This window comes from Rana temporaria, chromosome 5, assembly GCF_905171775.1.
Source record: "Rana temporaria chromosome 5, aRanTem1.1, whole genome shotgun sequence".
In the NCBI taxonomy this organism is placed as follows: Eukaryota; Metazoa; Chordata; class Amphibia; order Anura; family Ranidae; genus Rana; species Rana temporaria.
Window position 1 is genome coordinate 371601110 of NC_053493.1, and position 15807 is coordinate 371616916.

General features: G+C 43.0%; 1 protein-coding gene across 1 annotated transcript in view; it reads right to left on the reverse strand.

Moving 5' to 3' along the window:
* Window positions 1-15807, reverse strand: part of LRP12 (LDL receptor related protein 12) — a 72069-nt gene that overhangs the window by 21161 nt on the left and 35101 nt on the right. Inside the window, exon 3 of the mRNA XM_040354841.1 lies at window positions 4477-4533. Coding sequence (XP_040210775.1) covers window positions 4477-4533 — 57 coding nt within the window. The remainder of the gene's footprint in view (window positions 1-4476; window positions 4534-15807) is intronic.

Genomic DNA, 15807 nt, shown 5'->3' on the forward strand with positions numbered 1-15807 from the left:
AATAATAAAAATAGGCCATAAAACGACCCCCTATTTTGTAGACGCTATAACTTTTGCGCAAACCAAACGTTTATTGCGATTTTTTTTATACCAAAAATATGTAGAAGAATCCATATCGGCCTAAACTGAGGGAAAAAAAATAGTTTTCCTATAGATTTTTTTGGGGATATGTATTATAGCAAAAAGTAAAAAAAAAAAAAAAGAATAGATTTTTTTTTTTTTTTTTTAATTGTCGCTCTATTTTTGTTTATAGCAAAACAAATAAAATCCGCAGAGGTGATCAAATACCACCAAAAGAAAGCTCTATTTGTGGGGGAAAAAAAGGACATACATTTTGTTTGAGAGCCACATAGCACAACTGCGCAATTGTCAGTTAAAACGACGCAGTGCCGAATCGCAAAAAGTGCTCTGGTCTTTGGCCAGCCATATGAGTTGAGAGTTATCTTAATATAGCGCAGTCTTACCCCGAAGGGTCCCGACGTGCATAGCAGAGTTCCTGGGAAAAGAGGACCCAGGAACCAGAAGCAGCACAGAGTGTTAGAAAGGGTGGAAGAGAGAGGCTACGCAGGGAAGGCTTGCGTGAAAAGCAAAGTCTTCAGTAACCCGCAGAACACCGCAATAGTAATCCGCGGGCTTAAGACTGGGGCTTAAGTAGTTACGAAATTAATAAATGCTATGGACCCTTTAGCCAGAATATATTCACATAAACACAAGTTTGCATGCAGTGAATATATGTACTTTTGATAGAATATCTATAAAAATGAAATTGAAAAAATATTCTATTAATTATCGTATAGGAACAACTACTTTTATCACCAGCAGATGGCGCCATGACACCTCCTGCATGGAGGAGCTGAAGTTAGAAGCCGATTGGCCGCATTGCACAGCTGCACCAGAATCTGAGTTCTTCAATTTTAGTAAATCAACCCCCATAGTAACAGCCAGGGAACAAGCTTTTTCATACGGAGGATTAGCAATGGCAGCCCATTTTTCTCCCATGACAGGCTCCCTTTAAGAGGGTAAAACGCCCAGATCTATGAGTCAGTTAAACCATTTTCCTATGACAGATTTTATGTTTTAGCAGAAAAATAAAATAAAAATAAGACTTGAATTAGTAACCATCATCTTCCCTCCACACTTCCATTCCACGGAGCCCGGGAAGAATTTTCATTTCATGGAATTGCGGAATGTGAATGCCGACTAATGCAAGGCTTACATAGGGAGGGAAATTAGGCAGACGATCTGCTCAGAGGCAGGCAGATGTCACTTTAATCTATTCAGAATATTTTCAGAGTTCAGCTGCTTCATTTCCCCGCATTGCATGCGGCAGAAAACTCCACAGCCAAATGTGTGGCGGCAGCTTACATCATCGTCATTTCTTTTCTGGGGCAGCGGGCTGGCATCGCACTTACAGATCCGTCCCCGTCCTTTACACACAGACTGCATGATGTATAAGCAAGAAGGCATTTGCTAATCAGACACTGGCATTATTCTGCAACCAAGCTGAACTCTGGGCACAAAAACATTTAAATAGTCAAGATATAAAACTACTTTTTTTTTTTTTTTGGACCAAAATCCCAGATATTACTTTGTAAAAGTAGTGGTGACATCATCACTGGGCTCCACATAACCTCTGCAGAGAACAGAGCAGTGGGAGGGACCCAGCAGGCCCCACCTACTACAGGCTGCCCGCAGAAAAGTTTTGCACCTGTCAGCAGCTTTCTATTTGCCCCTTAACCACTTCAGCCCCGGAGGATTTGGCTGCCCAATGACCAGGCTATTTTTTGCTATATACAGCACTTTGTCACTTTAACTGACAATTGCGCGGTCTTGCGACAAACAAAATGGACGTTCTTTTTCCCCCACAAATAGAGCTTTTTTGGGTGGTATGTGATCACCTCTGCGGTTTTTATTTTTTGCGCTATAAACAAAAACACAGTGACAATTTGGAAAAAAACAAAATTTTATTACTTTTTGCTATAACAAATATCCAACCAAAATGTATTTTATATATATATATATATATGTGTTTCCTCAGTTCAGACATATTCTTCTACATTTTAATTTTTTTTCACCAAAAATAACGCAATAAGAGTATATTGATTGGTTTGCGCAAAAGTTATAGCATCTACAAAATAGGGGATAGTTTTATGGCATTTTTATTATTATTGTTTACTAGTAATGGCGGCGATCTGTGATTTTTATCATGACTGCGATATTGTGGCGGACACATCGGACACTTTTGATGCCATTTTTGGACCATTGGCATTTATACAGCGATCAGTGCTATAAAAATGCACTGATTTCTAGGTAAATGACACCAGCATGGAAGGGGTTAAATACTAGGGGGCGAAGAAGGGGTTAAGTGTGTCCTAGGGAGTGATTCTAACTGCGTGGGGGTTGGTCTACAAGTGACAACACTGATCCCGATCACAGGGAGCAGCAGATCTGTGTTCGGTCACTAGGCAGAACATGGAAATGGCTAGTTTACAAAGGCATCTCCCCGTTCTGCCTCTCCGTGACATGATCGCGGACCACCGGGGGACAGAGTCCGTGGGTCCTGCGGTCACAGAGTACGTGGGGGGCGCCCCGTCAGTGGCGCATGCGCTCCCACAATGCCACGATTTAAAGGAGACGCGCCATTGTGCTGACGTACATCGTTGTGCGCTGGACGGCAAGTGGTTAAAGTGTTAACCTGATTTTTTTTTTTAAATGCTTTTCACAGAAAAACAAAGTGAAACGCCGTACAGCCCCCCCCCCCCCCAATCCAGCAGTCTGGGGGGATCTTCTCTTTGCAGCGCTTCCAGGGATGGGTCAGAGCAATTCAATGTGCAGGTGCTGACCAATCAGAATCACTCTGGTCCATCCTGGATGCACTGCACAAACCTGTCCTTAGCAATGACCAAGCACAGGTGTGTGAAACGCATTTGCTGAATTCCACATGAGATGCATGTACGTGTTATGTCCTCGATTTTTATGGATTTCCAAAAGAAATATATATATTTTTTAGGCTGGATGTGCCGCCACCTCGTTTTTTCTTTGTGCACATTCTGGCTACGGACTAAGGCTGGCACCCAGCGGGGTTACTACAGCAGTGAGGGATCTCACGCATCACCTTGGAGTGGTGCAACCTCCCCATATTACACTGTATATGGTGTTAAAGTGGAAGTCCATGATACAACTAAAATCCCTGCATCTATAGACACCAACAATCTAACAATAACCTCTCTCACCCTGTAAAGATCAGTATACAGTAACACCTCGGGCTATTTTTTTAAAACCCTGACTCGGTTTGCGAGTGGTGTCTCGCAAAACGAGCAGGAGTCAATCCTCTGCAGCGTGCAGTACTGCATTTGGCCAGAGGTGCAGGTGACTCTTGGAGCCGCTTGGAAATACTCAATTTCCAAGTGCATCCGAGCGGTCTCAGAGTATTTCGGAGTCTCTCTGGTGCCCGCCCCGCCACCTCTGGCCACATGCGGTACTGCATACAATAGAAGTCAATGCAGAACGAATTATCCTAGTTTGGATATGCAAGTGCTTTGGATTTCTAGTATTCTCTTGGAACGGATTATGCTCGTAATCCAAGGTTCCACTGTACATAGCTTTTCTGCAGACAATCTGACCCATCACTGAGCTGTCAACTGCGGCTTCGCTGCGTGGGCGGGTGCAGAGGACTCATCCAACAACTGCCCCATAATAACTCTATAGGCGATGTCACTCCCCATTCTTTTCACTGTGTCCTATGCAGAGCTTCCGCCACTGGGAGATTGGGTCGGATCGCAGAAAAGGTGTGTATATATATATATATATATATATATATATATATATATATATATATATATATATATATATATATATATATACACACATATACACACAGGGCCGGATTCCAGACAAGGCCAACAAGGCCAGGCATCGGGGCGGCAGTGGGTGCAGGGGCGGCATTGCAGCTGAGAGGAGAGGACAATTTTATTTCGGGAGTCCCCCCAGGTCATGTCACGGATGGTGATAGGAGAGAAAACGGGGAAGAGGAGGTGAGATGGTTCTCAATGTCATATTCGGCAGCAGCACCCCCTCCCGCTTCTCAGTGTCCTGCCGAAAAAGTCCCCCAGCGGATAATGTCCCTCCTGTACTGCGCAGGCGGGGGCGGCATTGAAGGACCCGGCCTTGGGGCGGCAAAGGAAGTAAATCCAGGCCTGTATATATATATATATATATATATATATATATATATATATATACATACATACATACATACATACACACAGATTTTTTTCTTTACAGGGCTAGATCGGTTAGTGTTTGAATGTAGGCGTCTATAGATGCAGGGATTTTAGCTTTAGAATGAACTTTACAGAAAAAAATGTAAAAGTTAAAGTTAAAGTGGAACACTTTAAATTGACAGTACTTAAATGGTAGTGTGTGTGTGTATATATATATAAAAATTACAAAAATAAAAAACAAAAAAAGACTTACCGACTGGGAGTCCTGAAAGATGAGCATTTTCAGAGTGCTCACCATAGACGTCATTTTCTAAAAAGAAAGAAAAATAATAATATAATAATATATAGATATATAAAAATATTCCTCAATACAATGCAAAGATCTTCCAAACTCATACATCGTTCTAAATCAGCGATGGTAGTTCTTGTATACATGCTTCCATCACTGCCTAAAGTCTACATATTTCAATCATTTTGTGAATATTCTTAAACCACTTAAGGACCTCGCCTATTTCGGAGTATATAAATATATATATTGTGCTAGAAAATTACTTAGAAACCCCAAACATATATATATATATATATATATTTTTTAGCAGACACCCTAGAGAATAAAATGGAGATCGTTGCAATACATTAGGTCACACCGTATATGCACAGCGATCTTACAAACTCAATTATTTAGAAAAAAAAAAAAAAAAAAGCGCACGCGAATGGCAACAAACTTTGGCACTTAAAAATCCTCCAAAGGCGATATTTAAAAATGTCAACATGTTTCCAGTTTAGCGTTACAGAGAAGGTCTAGTGCTAGAATTATTTATCTTGCTCTAACGATCGCAGCAATACCCCACGTTTACATATGCGTTCGCTTCTGCATGCGAGTTTCCGAGGGACAGGTGCTTTTTTTTCTCATTTATTTTACTTTTTATACTTTCCCTTTAAAAAAAATGTTGGGTTACTTTTTTCCTATTACAAGGAAAGTAAACATCCCTTGTTATAGAAAAATAGAAAAAAAGCATGACAGGGCCTCTTTTATGCGAGATCCCCAAGTCCCTAAAGCCGGAAGCGACATTTGACATCCCTCTGCCTGATACACACAGCCCCCCCCACCACCATCCCTCTGCCTGATCCCATTCCTTCCACCACCCATCTGCCTGATCCCATCCCTCCTACCACCCCTTTGCCTGATCCCATCCCTCCCACCACCCTCAGCCTGATCCCATCCCTCTGCCTGATCCCACCTCCCCCCATCCCTCTGCCTGATCCCACCACCATCCCTTTGCCTAATCCCACCCCACTGCCTGATCCCATCCCCCACCACCATTTCTTTGCCTAATCCCACTTCCCCCCATCCCTCTGCCTGATCCCATCCCCCCCCACCACCATCCCTTTGCCTGATCCCATCCCTCCCACCACCACTCCTCTGCCCAATAACCCCACCTCTGTCACCATCACCTATCACTTATATTTTGTGCATTTAGGACAAGAATGCATTTCAGGTCTTTGTTAAAACATAAAATCTACCGCGCGGCCCAGGACTAGTTTATGAGAGAGTCGGTCTATTCCACAATTTTACAGCTCGTAAAAAGGCAAGTAAAGCTCTGTAATGAACTAAAAGTGCCCAACTTTGTAGCTCTCTTTTTGGGATGGTTATGAGAATTGCCCTCCGCAAACAGGATATTGTGCAACAACTGAAAGAAAAAAAATGGGGAGTTCTTCTGACTGCTTGAATTTTTGGATAATAACCATGGGCATTAATCGTGATGCATCACAGAATCAAATCGTTGACAAGATAAATGTAATCGAATTGAGGGACCAGTGAAGATGCACACCCCTAGTTAGGAAGTGGTTAAAGACCATACAAATGCAGAAAAATCGCTGCTGATGATGGTAGAAATGCACTCAGCTCCTAATGTCCTGTTGTGAATGGACAATACACTGCCCTTGCAGAACCAAATGGTGCCAGCCCTGACCAGCTGACTTCTCACAAACTACATGGTTACTCCCTCTCTTCAACAAGGGCTTGAGGTAGTGGTAGGTGGCTGTAGGATGGAAGATGAGCAGGAAGATTGAGTTCTTGTCATAGAACAGGCTGAGGATGCAGGACAGATTTGAATTCTCGAAAAAGGATCAATGGGTATCCCCCTTCCTACTAATAGAACAGATATAACAAACCACGTTCAATGGTATTATGCAGACCAAGAGGGGCCAAATAAGAGAAGTTCATTGCTGGGGTATACACAGACTTAACTACTTGCCGACCGCGCACCGTCATAATACGGCGGCAGGTCGGCTCTCCCAGGCGAGAGCCCGTAGCTATACGTCCTGCGCGTGAACGGCGAGGGGGCGCGCGCGCGCGCCCCCCCGCCGTTCCCGATGATCAGATTCGTTTCAGAACTGATCAATCACCAGGTCCAGGCCAATAAAATCTGGCCTGGACCTGGTGATCACCTCCACCAATGGTTGTCTTCCCCTGGCAATGTTTTGTAAACATTGGCAGGGGAAGTCATGCTCTCTCCCTCTTGTCGGTCTTTCCGTTCCAGACCGAGAGGGAGAGAGCATCTGAAACGTGAGTTGCACAACACTACTCTAACACCAGGTCACATAGGCACACATTTAACCCCCTGATCACCCCCTGATCACCCCCCAAATTAACCCATTCACTGCCTGTCACTGTGTCACCCAGTACAGCAATCAGATTTTTTTTTGATCGCTGTACTAGTGTCATTAGTGACAAAAATAAGTGTTTAGGTAATCAGTCTTAGGCCATAAAAAGTCTAGGGACCCCCCCTAACCCCCCCCAATAAAGGTTTAACCCCTTCATTACCCCCTGTCACCAGTGATCACAGTATAAGTGTCACAGGTGACGCAGTTTAGTTTGTTTATTTTCTATAGCATCAGGGCACCCGCCATATTTTTTGAAATAAAGTTTTAACCCCCTGATCGCCCGGCGTGTGATAAAAGTTTGGTTTTAGCGCCAGATAGGGTCTGCGTCGCCCCAGGCAGCGTCAGATTAGTGCCAGTAGCGCTAACACCCACGCACGCACCATACGCCTCCCTTTAGTGGTATAGTATCTGATCGGATCGATACCTGATCTGATCAGATCTATACTAGCGTCCCCTGCAGTTTAGGGTTCCCAAAAACGCATTGTTAGCGGGATCAGCCCAGATACCTGCTAGCACCTGCGTTTAGCCCCTTCGCCCAGCCCAACCCACCGAAGTGCAGTATCGATCGATCGATCACTGACACAAAACACAAAAACACATAACTGCAGCGTTCGCAGAGTCAGGCCTGATCTCTGCGATCGCTAACAGTTTTTTTGGTAGCGCTTGACTCAGTCGCTAACAGGTCAGGTGCTTTTTTGCCTGTGAATCTCACCACTGTACCCCTAAATTTAGAGCCCAAAATGGCAAATCGATGGTACAGTGATGAAGAGGCCTACTTGTTTATGAGCCTGTCAGATAGTGATGAGGAGGTCACGCATCTGTCAAATTCTTGCTCAGAATACGATCCTGTAGACGACAGTGGCTCCCTGACAGATAGCTCTGACGACGGAGTGGTCCCTGCTAGGGTCAGGCGTACCAGACCCCGATCTTCTGCTGTCGCTGAGGTGCAAGAACCGCAGGGCTCTCGTATGGAGGAGAGAAGTACTAGCGCCGCTATTCCTTCTGGTGAACTGGCAAGCACCAGCGGCCTAGTACATCCTGGTCATATATCCAGCACTGCAGTAACACTTGGTGACGTGGCGAGTCCCATAAGTGCAGTTCAAGCTGGAGAGGTGGCAAGCACTAGTAGTGTCCCGCTGCCACCAAGAAGAAGAAGACGACAAAGACAGGCCCGTCCCCATAGTGTCCTTCCTGCTGCATTCGCCAATCCTGATTGGGTACCCACCACTTCTGCAGCACCCGTACTTCCCCCATTCACTGGCCAACCCGGAATTCAGGTGAATACAGTTGATTTTACGTCACTGGATTTTTATTCGCTGTATTTCACCGAAGATCTCTATAGATCTATTGTGGACCAAAGCAATTTGTACGCTGGTCAATTCTTCGCCGCTAATCCCCAGCTGTCCCTTGCCAGAGATTGGAAGCCAATTACGGTTTCCGAATTTAAGATCTTTCTGGGCCTTTCCCTCAATATGGGCATTACTAAAAAGAGTGAGCTGCGGTTATATTGGTCCACGCACCCAGTTCACCATATGCCCATTTTCTCTGCCTCCATGGCCAGGACACGATACGAGCAGATCTTGCGGTTCATGCATTTTAGTGACAATGAACTCTGTCGTCCTCGGGGAGACCCTGAATTCGATCGGCTCTACAAAATTCGGCCCCTCGTAAACCACTTCAACGAACGGTTTGCAGCCTTGTATAATCCCCAACAAGTTGTCTGCGTTGATGAGTCCCTGATTAAGTTTTCTGGCCGCTTGTCATTCAAACAATACCTTCCCAGCAAGCGTGCCAGATACGGGGTCAAGTTGTATAAGCTCTGTGACAGGGCAACAGGCTATACATCTAGCTTTATGGTTTACGAGGGAAAAGACAGTCACGTAGAGCCGGAGAATTGCCCTGATTACATAGGGAGCGCTGGTAGGATAGTGTGGGAATTGGTGTCACCCTTATTCGGAAAGGGGTACCACTTGTACGTGGACAATTATTACACAAGCGTGCCACTTTTTAGTCACCTTTTTGATTATGGAATTGGCGCATGTGGCACCGTGCGACCTAATCGCCGGGGCATCCCCCAACGGCTTGTAGAATCCCGTCTTAGTCGGGGGGAGAGAGCCTGCTTACGGTGTAATAATTTGTTAGCAGTGAAGTGGAGGGATTCACGGAATGTTTTCGTTCTGTCCACGCTTCACGCAGACACGGCAGTCCAAATTCCTACGGCGACTGGTGTTGTGAAGAAACCCCTCTGTATCCACGAGTACAACCTTAACATGGGAGGGGTGGACCTCAATGACCAGTTGTTGGCGCCGTACCTAATTGCCCGGAGGTCCAAACGCTGGTACAAAAAAGTATCAGTGTATTTGTTTCAATTGGCTTTGCTGAACGCTCATGTGCTATACAGAGCTTCAGGACGGACTGGATCCTTCCTAAAATTCCAGGAAGAGATCGTCGAAGCCCTTCTGTTTCCAGAAGGTGCTGTGCCCCACCTTCCCAACGCAAATGCAGTGAGCCGGCTGTATGAGAGGCATTTTCCTTTTGTCCTCGCTGGTACCCCTACCCAAAGAACCCGCCAAAAAAGATGTCGTGTCTGCAGCAAACTCGGATTTAGGCGTGACACCCGCTTTTATTGTCCCGACTGTCCTGACCAACCTGGTCTCTGCATTGGTGTATGTTTCAAACGCTACCACACACTAATTGAGTTTTAGCGTAGGGTACAGCACCACACAGTCCTAGGCACACCAACACAGGGTCTCGGAATATGTGATGGCCATCACATTTTGAGAGACCATAATCTGCAACGTTCAGTTTATAGTTTTCATAAAAGTGAAAAAAAGTAGAAAAAAAATAAAAAAACACACAAAAACACAAAAAAAATATAAAATAAAAAATCCAAAAATAGTTGTGGTTGTATTTTTCTCCTCTCTTTATTGTTCTCTTATGTTCACTCTCTACTGTCCACTCACTATTGTTCTATATCTATTCTCTCTATTTTTACAATGTTTTATTGTATTTGCTTTGCAGGTATGGTATGTTATACTGTAATGTTTGTTTTATTGTTAACCATCATTTGCTTAGCAGGTACGCTATTCAGTTGCATCGCGGATTTATTTAGCGTGACAGCAACAGCGTTTGCTCCCACGATATATAAAGCCGCGACTCCAACGCTGTAGGAGGTGATTTCACCACCACAGTTAAAAAAAGAGCATATATGCCGAAGCATGGGGGCATTAGGGGCGGAGGAGCGATTTTGCTCCTAATGCCGCGTACATACGGTCGAAATTCCGACGGAGGCTTGCCCGTGGAAAAGTTCGACCGTGTGTACGCGGCATAACTTTTTTTGCGGGAGGATGCCCCCATGCTTCGGCATATATATTTTTTAGGCACAGGTTGCGTTAAAAAATGTTTTGTTTTGTTTTTGATATTTGCTTTGCAGGTATGGTATGGTAAGATCTTACTGTTAAAATGTAATGTTACTTTGTTATAATGTTAACCATCATTTGCTTAGCAGGTACGCCATTCAGTTGCAGCGCGGATTTATTTAGCGTGACAGCAACAGCGTTTGCTCCCACGATACATAAAGCCGCGACTCCAACACTGTGGGAGGTGATTTCACCACCACAGTTAAAAAAAGAGCATATATGCCGAAGCATGGGGGCATTAGGGGCGGAGGAGCGATTTTGCTCCTAATGCCGCGTACATACGGTCGAAATTCCGTCGGAAGCTTGCCCGTGGAAAAGTCCGACCGTGTGTATGCGCCATAACTTTTTATGCGGCGTACATACGTGTGTGAGCGGCATAACTTTTTTGCGGGAGGATGCCCCCATGCTTTGGCATATATAAATGGTGCATGTATGCCCATCATTAGAAGTGGGTGGATGAAGGGAGGTATTCTAATGGTGGGCATACCCACCGATCAATCTTTTTTTCGTTCAGCCAACAGGCTGCATGAAAAAAAAAAAAGATTACAATACATGTCCAACAAGAACCATCAACGTACTGGTATGTTGCTGGACTTTGAATGGTTATACCAGAATGATGCCTGCGGGTTTAGGCATCATCTTGGTATCATTCTTTTCAGCCAGCGGTCGGCTTTCATGTAAAAGCAGTCCTAGCGGCTAATTAGCCTCTAAACTGCTTTTACAAGCAGTGGGAGGGTATGTCCCCTCCCCGGATATAAATTGCGCCATTGGGAAAGTGGGAAAACATTTTATCACACCGATCTTGGTGTGGTCAGATGCTTTAAGGGCAGAGGAGAGATCTAGGGTCTAATAGACCCCAATTTTTTCAAAAAAGAGTACCTGTCACTAACTATTGCTATCATAGGGGATATTTACATGCCCTAAGATGGCAATAAAAATTATAAAAATAATAAAAAAAAGTAAGGAACAGTTTAAAATAAAATTAAAAAAGCAAATTAAATAATAATAAAAAAATAAATAAAAAAAAGCACCCCTGTCCCCCCCTGCTCTTGCGCAAAGGCGAACGCAAGCGTCGGTTTGGCGTCATATGTAAACAGCAATTGTACCATGCATGTGAGGTATCACCGCGAAGGTCAGATCGAGGGCAGTAATTTTAGCAGTAGACCTCCTCTGTAAATCTAATGTGGTAACCCGTAGAGGCTTTTAAAGGCTTTTAAAAATGTATGTAGTCTGTCGCCACTGCGCATTTGTGCGCAATTTTAAAGCATGTCGTGTTTGGTATCTATGTACTCGGCCTAAGATCATCTTTTTTATTTCATCAAACATTTGGGCAATATAGTGTGTTTTAGTGCATTAAAATAAAAAAATATGTATTTTTGCCCAAAAAAATGCATTTGAAAAATCGCTGCGCAAATACTGCGTGGTAAAAAAAAATGCAACACCCACCATTTTAATCTGTAGGGCCTTTGCTTTAAAATAATATATAATGTTTGGGGGTTCAACTTAACTTTCTTGCAAAAAAATAATATGTTTTTATGTAAACAAACAGTGTCAGAAAGGGCTTTTTCTTCAAGTGGTTAGAAGAGTGGGTAATGTGTGACATAAGCTTCTAAATGTTGTTCATAAAATGCCAGGACAGTTCAAAACCCCCCCAAATGACCCCATTTTGGAAAGTAGACACCCCAAGCTATTTGCTGAGAGGCATCTCGAGTCCATGGAATATTTTATATTTTGACACAAGTTGTAGGAAAGAGAATTATTATTATTTTATTTTATTTTTTTTGCACAAAGTTGTCACTAAATGATATATTGCTCAAACATGCCATGGGCATATGTGGAATTACACCCCAAAATACATTCTGCTGCTTCTCCTGAGTACGGGGATACCACATGTGTGAGACTTTTTGGGAGCCTAGCCGCGTACGGGACCCCAAAAACCAATCACCACCTTCAGGCTTTCTAAGGGTGTAAATTTTTGATTTCACTCCTCACTACCTATCACAGTTTCGGAGGCCATGGAATGCCCAGATGGCACAAAACCCCCCCAAATGACCCCATTTTGGAAAGTAGACACCCCAAGCTATTTGCTGAGAGGTATGTTGAGTATTTTGCAGATCTTGCTTTTTGTCACAAAGATTTGAAAATTGAAAAAAGAAAAAAAAAAAAAAATATATATATATCTTTCTTCATTTTCAAAAATAAATGAGCGCTGTAAAATACTCACCATGCCTCTCAGCAAATAGCTTGGGGTGTCTACTTTCCAAAATGGGGTCATTTGGGGGGGTTGTGTGCCATCTGGGAATTCCATGGCCTCCGAAACTGTGATAGGCAGCGAGGAGTGAAATCAAAAATTTGCGCCCTTAGAAATCCTGAAGGCGGTGCTTGGTTTTCGGGGCCCCGTACGCGGCTAGGCTCCCGAAAAGTCCCACACATGTGGTATCCCCGTACTCAGGAGAAGCAGCAGAATGTATTTTGGGGTGCAATTCCACATATAACCATGGCATGTGTGAGCAATATATCATTTAGTGACAACTTTGTGCAAAAAAAAAAAAAAAAAAAAAAAGTTTGTCATATTCCAGCAACTGGTGGCAAGATATAAAATATTCCATGAACTCAAAATGCCTCTCAGAAAATAGCTTGGGGTGTCTACTTTCCAAAATGGGGTCATTTGGGGGGGTTGTGTGCCATCTTGGCCTTTTATGGCCTTCAATACTGTGATAGGTAGTGATCGGTAGTGAGGAGTGAAATCAAAAATGTATGCCCTTAGAAATCCTGAAGGCCGTGCTTGGTTTTCGGGGTCCCGTACGCGGCTAGGCTCCCAAAAAGTCCCACACATGTGGTATCCTAGTACTCAGGAGAAGCTGCAGAATGTATTTTGGGGTGTAATTCCACATATGCCCATGGCATGTGTGAGCAATATATCATTTAGTGACAACTTTGTGCAAAAAAAAAAAAAAATTGTCATATTCCCGCAACTTGTGGCAAAATATTAAATATTCCATGGACTCAACATGCCTCTCAGCAAATAGCCTGGGGTGTCTACTTTCCAAAATGGGGTCATTTGGGGGGGGTTTGTGCTATTTGGGCATTTTATGGCCTTCAAAACTGTGATAGGTAGTGAGGAGTGAAATAAAAAAATTGCGCCATTAGAAATCCTGAAGGCGATGCTTGGTTTTCGGGGTCCCGTACGCGGCTAGACTCGCAAAAAGTCCCACACATGTGGTATCCCCGTACTCAGGAGAAGCAGCAGAATGTATTTTGGGGTGCAATTCCACATATAACCATGGCATGTATGAGCAATATATCATTTAGTTACAACTTTTTGTAATTTCTTTTTTCTTTTTTTTTTTTTGTCATTATTCAATCACTTGGTACAAAAAAAAAAAATATTCAGTGGGCTCAATATGCCCCTCAGCAGATTCCTTGGGGTGTCTACTTTCCAAAATGGGGTCATTTGGGGGGATTTTGTGCTATTTGGGCATTTTATGGCCTTCAAAACTGTCTTAGGTAGTGAGAAGTGAAATCAAAAATTTGCGCCCTTAGAAATCCTGAAGGCGGTGCTTGATTTTCGGGGCCCCGTACGTGGTTGGGCTCCCAAAAAGTCTCACACATGTGGTATCCCCGTACTCAGGAGAAGCAGGAGAATGTATTTTGGGGTGCAATTCCACATATAACTATGGCATGTGTGAGCAATATATCATTTAGTGACAACTTTTTGTAATTTCTTTTTTTTTTTTTTTTTTTTGTCATTATTCAATCACTTGTTACAAAAAAAAAAATATTCAATGGACTCAACATGCCTTTCAGCAGGTTCCTTGGGGTGTCTACTTTCCAAAATGGGGTCATTTGGGGGGGTTTTGTACTTCCCTGCTATTTTAGCACCTCAAGAATTGAGATAGGCAGTCATAAAATAAAAGCTGTGTAAATTCCAGAAAATGTACCCTAGTTTGTAGATGCTATAACTTTTGCGCAAACCAATAAATATACGCTTATTGGCATTTTTTTTTACTAAAGACATGTGGCTGAATACATTTTGGCCAAAATGTATGACTAAAATTGAGTTTGTTCGATTTTTCTTATAACAAAAAGTAGAAAATATCATTTTTTCTCAAAATTTTCGCTCTTTTTCCGTTTATATCGCAAACATTAAAAATCGCAGAGGCAATCAAATACCATCAAAAGAAAGCTCTATTTGTGGGAAAAAAAGGACGCAAATTTTGTTTGGGTACAACATTGTATGGCCGCGCAATTACCAGTTAAAGCAGCGCAGTGGAAAATTGTAAAAACACCTCTGGTCTTAAGGCTGACAAATGTTCCGGTGGGAAAGTGGTTAAAAGGTCACTAAAGGAAAACATTTTTTTTTTTTGCTGAAATGACTGTTTACAGGGTATAGAGACATAAAAGTTAACTGATTCCTTTTAAAAATGATTACAAATAGATAAAAATCAATCATATAATGTGCCTGCAGGTTAGTTTCACTTTTAAACTGGTTTCATGTTCCTGTGAACTAGAGAGACACACAGAACAAAAACAAACAAATCCAGGGCAGTGTTTTGTTTTTAAAATGAATCTGATTGGTTCTGTTAAGTTTTAGACACACAGTAATGACAGCTTAGACCACCGTGAAAAGCTCCCAGTACGGTCGTTATAAGGAAACAGGCAACCAGGAAGTGTGGAGATCAGAGCAGAATTACAGCTACTTCAAAGCAAAAACGAACAATGAGAACATGAAACCAGTACTGCAGTAAGGTAAAGGAAGCTATTTAGCTAAAAAAAAAAAAATCCTTTAGTGATCCTTTAAAGTGATACTAAAACACACACAAGTACCTTTCGTTCTAATCGATATACAGCTGTCACATGACCAAGATCTTTCCCAGCCAGTCTGCAGGGAAAACGTGGCAGGAGGAGCTTATAGTCCTCTGCTGCTGGTCACATGTTCAAAATTAAAAAGGAAAAATAAATGTTTGTATATCATTTTTTAAATAATGAAACCTTTATTATTTTTCAGCAATAACATGGTGTGGGTGGGTTTCTGCCAGTCTCAGGCTTTGTCACACCTCTCCAGCCTGTGTCTTAGAATACCAGGGAGGTAAAGTCTCCACTAATCTACATGTAATATCCCGCCCCCATTGTATCTTGCTGTTTCGTGGGCATGGAGGAGGAAGTGGGCCATCATTTACCACTGCGTACCCACATGTGTGACCCTAGAGTCACATGGGCTGCTCAGATGCGATAGGGAAGAAAATGCTTATGCCGCGTCCACACGACCGTTTTTTAAGACTAGAAAAATGCATTTTTTTTAATTGGTCGTTAAAAACGGTTGTGTGTAGTCTCCAGAGCATTTAAAGAGAAAAGGAGAAAAATAGCTATTAAAAATTTAGAACATGCTCTATTTTTTCTCGTGAAAAACGGTCGTGTGTACGGTTTAACAACGGGGGGGGGGGGGGGGGGGGGGGAAACACACAAGCTCAGAAGCAAGTTATGAGATTGGAAATTAG